General features: G+C 45.0%; 1 protein-coding gene across 1 annotated transcript; it reads right to left on the bottom strand.

Moving 5' to 3' along the window:
- Nucleotides 1-205: 205 nt before the first annotated feature.
- LOC130085801 (uncharacterized) lies at nt 206-6,345 on the bottom strand. Its single transcript, XM_056251756.1, has 3 exons — nt 5,421-6,345; nt 5,084-5,320; nt 206-2,604 (listed from the first exon to the last, which is right to left on the bottom strand). The coding sequence occupies exons 1-3, from the start codon at nt 6,343-6,345 to the stop codon at nt 206-208; spliced, it is 3,561 nt and encodes a 1,186-aa protein (XP_056107731.1).

The raw sequence follows: 6,345 nt of genomic DNA, 5'->3' as shown, positions 1-6,345 counted from the left end.
CCGGGAAACCCCTACACCCGACCTCAACCGGGAATAACCAGGTCTGCCACCCTTTGGCCCTGCACTGCTCAACGAGGTCCTGGTACTTGGTGGCTTTCCGCTCATAGGCCACCTCACACCCGTCTTCCCACGGCACCGTCAGTTCAATTAGGATTATCTTCCTTGCCTCCTCAGACCAAAGGACCATGTCCGGCCTCAGCGATGTTTACACAACCTGGGGGAAGACTAGTTTCCTTCCCAGGTCCACCCTCATCTCCCAGGATTGTGCTGCTTGCAAGAGGCTCTTTTTCCTCCTCTTGGGAGCTGGTGGTTTCTCCCCTTCTCTAATGAACTGAATGAATTTTGCCGGCCTTGTACTGTTCTGGCGCTTTCTCTGCCTCTCCTGCTCCAAGATGTCAGCCAGTTCACCGAGAACCTTGTCATGGCGCCACCTGTATCTTCCTTGGCTAAGAGCTGTTTTGCATCCTGCCAGTATGTGCGCCATTGTTCCCCTCCCTCCGCATAGCCTACACAATGGGTCCTCCCTCATTCCCCACCTGTGGAGGTTTGTTGGTGATGGAAGGGTGTCGTAAACTGAACGGAGTAGGAAGGAGATGCGAAAGGGCTCTTGTCTCCAGATCTCAGGCCACGTGATCTTCCGCTTCGGCAGGTCCCACTTTGTCCAGGCACCTTGTGCTCCAAGTTCGACGGCCCTAGACCTGCGCCTTTCTTCCTCCAGGTGTCGGACCTCGGCTTGAATCATGTCCCTCCTCTGCCTTGGGTCTGCTTTACCCCACTGCTGGAAGTGTGTGGACCCGAGTCCTTGCCTCCCTACGCATGGGTTCCCGATGATGTCCTTCAGCTTCAATGCGCTTTCTGCTTGCGCCACTGATGTGTCAGCCGCCCATTTGCGTCCTGATCTTGTAGTGACGCCTGCTTCTCTGACTTTTTCATCAGTGGAGTCTTGGTACATCATCACGACCCGGCACTTTGCCACCTTGAACTCTTCCACCACTGATGATAGGGGTAGCTGTACCTGACCAGACCTGGTGTAAAGCCCTACTGACGTGAAGCTTGGTGGGATTCCGAGCCACTTGCGAAGGTGTTTGTTCACTCGCCTCTCGACTCCTTCCACTGCTGTCATAGGTACTTCATAAAGTGTCAGTAGCCACATGAGTCGTGGTAACAGACCGTGCTGGAAGAGCCAGGTCTTGAACTTTCCTTGTAGTCCTGACCCCTCGATCTTACTCAGCCATGCATCTGCCTGTTTCTCTGTCCTAGAAACGTTGCATCTGTCGGTCAGGGATGCATCGTACCATTTCCCTAGGCACTTAATTGGGTTTTCCTCAATTGACGGAATCATCTCCCCCTGTACTCGCAACTGGAACTTGCTGGTCACTTTTCCACTTCTGATCACCATACTTCTTGATTTTCTTGGTTTGAACTTCATCCGAGCCCATGTTACCACGTCATCAAGTGCCTTCAGGATCCATCTTGCTTGCACATGGGTTGAAGTTGTTATGGTAAGGTCATCCATAAAGCCTCTTATTGGAGGTTGTCGAATGCCAGACTCCATTGTTGGCCCTCTGGATTCCTTTCCTGCAGCTGTTATGAGCAGGTTCATTCCCATGACAAACAGGATGGGGGAGATGGTACAGCCTGTCACGATTCCCTTTTCAAGGTCCTGCCACTGAGTTGTAAACTGGGCAGTTTTGAACCGTAGTTTAAATCCTCCGAAGTAGCTGGTAATTATACCCCTGGTGTGGTGGGGGATATAGTAGTGTTCCATAGCCATATTGATGAGGCCATGCGGGATTGAACCGTATGCGTTAGCCAAGTCGAGCCAGACAACCGTTAGGTTTCCTTTGTTCCCCTTGGCCTCCCGGATCAGCTGGTTGAGGATGCCCGTATGTTCCAAGCACCCGGAGAAACCTGGAATGCCGCCCTTCTGTACTGATGTGTCGACATATTTATTCTTCACCATGTAGGTAGTCATCCTTTTTGCCAGGACAGAAAAGAATACCTTGCATTCGACACTTAGGAGTGAAATGGTTCGGAACTGACTGATGTCGGAGGAGTCCATTTCCTTGGGTACAAAACACCCCTCTGCTCTTTTCCAAAATGCTGGAATGATACCTTTTGTCCAAATCCTTCGCAACAGTTTCCATAACCTGCGGAGGAGCATCGGGCATCTCTTGTATACTTTATAAGGTATACCACTTGGTCCTGGGGCAGATGCTGAACGGGCTTTCTGCACAATGTCCTGGACTTCTCTCCATGTTGGTTCACTGGTATCAAGCTCTTCCTCAGGAGTTTCGGCAGTTCTGCTGATCTTTGGGTGCGCACCACAGGCTTGGTTCCTGAGGGCCTCACTGTGGCTCTCCTTCAAGAACTCCTCTACAACTTCCTTGGGGCTAGTCAATCTTCCGGATCTTGCTTCCCCCAGCAGGGTTTTGGTAAACCTGTATGGGTCCTTAATGAACTGAGCCCGCTTAGCCTCCTTCTCCTTCCTCAGTTTCAGAGACCTTTCTGCCCTTCTCAGTCTGCAGAGTTGCCGTCGAAGTTCGCTTGTTAGATCTTTTATGCCCTTCCTTTCTTCAGCACTTTCTGAAGTAGTAGTAGTTACTAGATTGTTAATAAACTTTTTCAGTAGTTCTCTGGGAAGCATTAAAAAAACAGTAGTTATTGATTAGTTAATAGTGAACTACCACTTTCATCTGTGCGCTATTACTTACTAGTTCGTTAATCAGGGTTTCTTGTTAGTTAATAATAGTTACTAGATTGTTAATATTGTGTTACTCATTGGTTCTTGTGTAGTTATTCATTAACGAAGGAACCGTATTCTAAAGTGTTACCGAAAGATTTTTAAGGTAAAAAATGTATTCTCACTTATATAAGTTAGCGTGTTATTGTTGCATAAATTTCACATTGTAATAGTTGAAATGCTGCCAGACTAAAATGTATGAAATCAACGGAACCATGTTGAAATATGAGGTAGGCAACCTTTAAATGCAAAATAAATATATGTACGAGACTAGGATGTTTATATGCTCTATAATATTAAACACATCGTGATATAAAAGTAGGCTAGTACGAGTGTTAAAACCAGACCATTCTCAGTTGTAACTGAGTTATGGTCTGGCAAAGCGTCATAGACAAATCATTTCCAGAGGGGCGTCACCAACGGACGTTGCGGATAGACCTAAAACCAATCAGAGCGATGAAGGAGATGACGTATGCAGAGCGGGGGGAGAAACATCTCCGAGTGTTGTTCTTTGCTCGGTTTTTAACAAAAAGGAAACGTTCAAATCGCTTAAAACAGCGATTTGGGATAGCTGATTCACAGGGATAGCTGATGATGTTCGACGGCGGAATCCATCTTTGTAATGTAGGCTACAAAATCTGCTTCAAAATCCCAGCGCTGTCATCATCGTGTAAAGCCCGCCCCAACGTTTCTGATTGGTGCCTCGATTTCGGCGGATTGGAAATGAGCTTTAATGAGCTCTTTGCCAGACTAACTTTCAGAGCAAATCTAAATTTGCCGGAAGTTGTCTGTGTTTTCCCAGGCTAAGTGTTTACACTAACATGATGAAAATTATAATGTTTAGACCAGTGTTTACTATGAAATACTGTGTTCTTGGATATCTGCTCAAATGTAGATGTTTATAATGTGCTAATAATAAATTATGTTTTATTAAGTTCGGGAGGAGCACGTTCAGTTAATTAACACGAGTGGAGTGCACTCAGCAATCAATGATAAGAGGTGTATACACTCACCGGCCACTTTATTAGGTACACCTGTCCAACTGCTCGTTAACACTTAATTTCTAAGCAGCCAATCACATGGCGGCAACTCAGTGCATTTAGGCATGTAGACATGGTCAAGACAATCTCCTGCAGTTCAAACCGAGCAGAAGAAAGTTGATTTGAGTGACTTTGAACGTGGCATGATTGTTGGTGCCAGAAGGGCTGGTCTGAGTATTTCAGAAACTGCTAATCTACTGGGATTTTCACGCACAACCATCTCTAGGGTTTACAGAGAATGGTCCGAAAAAGAAAAATGCCTTGTTGATGCCAGAGGTCAGAGGAGAATGGCCAGACTGGTTCGAGCTGATAGAAGGGCAACAGTGACTGAAATAACCACTCGTTACAACCGAGGTATGCAGCAAAGCATTTGTGAAGCCACAACACGCACAACCTTGAGGCGGATGGGCTACAACAGCAGAAGACTCCACCGGGTACCACTCATCTCCACTACAAATAGGAAAAAGAGGCTACAATTTGCAAGAGCTCACCAAAATTGAACAGTTGAGGGCTTGAGACGAAGAACCATATAAGTCCATATTTTCAAATTTTGAATAATGACATTTTTTTAATTTGGACTCTGAATATTATATATATATTTTTTTTTTACTTGAAGATAGACAACAAAAGTTTCACAATTCTAATGAGATAAGATTTTTTAGTATCAATCTTAAAAATAAAAAGTTAGAGTAATTTACATTTCTGGAATGTGGAAGAACAGTATAAGTCCAGTTAATGTGGAATAACAGTATAAGTCCAATTCATCATATCACTTAAACCACTGGAGATTTGATTCCTTTATCTTAGTTTTAATACAGTGACAGAACCTTAAAGAAAATATTAAACATTTCTTTCTTTCAATTTCTTTAATTTTTTTACCAACATAAATCACAGAACAAAAACACAGACAATACAGTACGAACAATGAACAATACATAGGCCTACTTATAGTACAGAAAATAAACGTCATTACAAACAATAAACCGTACATACAATCAACAATACATACAAACAATAAACAACAGTAATAACTGTAAACAATACATATTTACAATACAGACATACATCATCATCATTCCTTGCTATGGTTCCATATGCTAGTTTACCATTTTATAATACATTTCATAAATCACCCCATTCATTCATTTACTAAATAAATAACTATATATTCCTATTATACAACATAATATAAGGCATACAAGATAAACTACAACTACTATTATGATTAATTTTACACAATATACACAATATACCCCACCTTACCCTGCACATGACCTACACATACCAGGCTACTCTTCGCATTCTAATGCCCCATAAAATGCTTGGGCCTCCGGTGGCATGTAGGCTAGCATTTTCATAAGATCCCGGTGCTTCTCCTTCTTGACGGGCAGAGGGTCCTCATAAGCACGAGCATACGTGGTGGAGAACAAGGGAGCTGGAGGTGGTTGATTCTTCCTCTGTTTGGTGATCAGCCAGGTCTTCCATCCCTCGTAGAGGCTGTGGCTCCCTTTTGTGTGGACACACCATGGATCAGCAGCTGAAATCATGATTCAACAAGAAATTCAATAAAGATTCTTCTTTCACGCACATATCCCCAACACTGTTAATCTCAGAAGACCTACTCTTTTGTTTTTTACCTGTCACTTTCAACCACATCATGGATGTGATTAGCAAGCCAGGTGGACGCTTTAATGTTGCATCAGGGAGCTGCCTGAAGTCCGGACATTTCATCTCAATGACTTTGAATGGATGCTGCTGCCTGGCTCCACGGATCATCTCGGCGACATCGCTGGGGGTGTGGAGTGTGGACACCTTACGCCTCTTGTCCAGCGTGGCAAAGGAACGGTCACAGGGAAGGAAGGAGTGACCAGACACCATGAACTTCTGCTCTATCTGACTGAAGTACCTTCTAGATACGAGCAGGGCCATGAGGTTTAGGACTCGCCAGTTGTTGTTCTGCCCACAGCATCGGTCACTATAGATGACGAGCTTCCGTTCCTTTGCCTGGACTAGGGGAGCAAAAGATGTTTCTGCCCACTTCAAAAGACAGCTTGCCACCTCGATGGAACCTCTGTGAGCGATGCCCTCATGCCAGAGGCACATTGTAGGAGGATCGTCAGTGCCCATCTCCTGGATACAGAGGTTGTAGTTGGCCAGCTGCCGTTGATAGTACACGTTGGAGTGTGTCAGGTTTGGCGTGAACACTACCCCCTGCATGTCGATACAAATGACATGGCAGTCATCATTGGCTTTGGCCCACTCTGTGTCAGCCTGCAACTGGGTGTACGCTTTTTCAGCTTTCCGGTGGTGAAGCTCACTCTCGGCTGCGATCTTCAACCTTTCTCCTTCTGTTGTAGCAGCTGTTAATTTTAAAAACAGGGCGTCACATTTCGCACAAGTGTCACTTCTTGGCTGCCCAAAACTGAGGTTCTGCTGCTTGAAGATGTCCCTATAGAGCCAGAACTTTGCAGTGGATGTTGGATTGTGTTCCTTGTACAGGCGGAACATGCGGAGCAGGTTTAAATCAGGGCTCAGGTACTCCCTCTCCACATCTCCCTTCAT

Source organism: Rhinichthys klamathensis, unplaced genomic scaffold (assembly GCF_029890125.1).
Source record: "Rhinichthys klamathensis goyatoka isolate OS25496 unplaced genomic scaffold, OSU_Roscu_1.1 h1tg000090l_1, whole genome shotgun sequence".
Classification (NCBI taxonomy): domain Eukaryota; kingdom Metazoa; phylum Chordata; class Actinopteri; order Cypriniformes; family Leuciscidae; genus Rhinichthys; species Rhinichthys klamathensis.
This window is presented reverse-complemented; position numbering and strand designations above follow the sequence as displayed.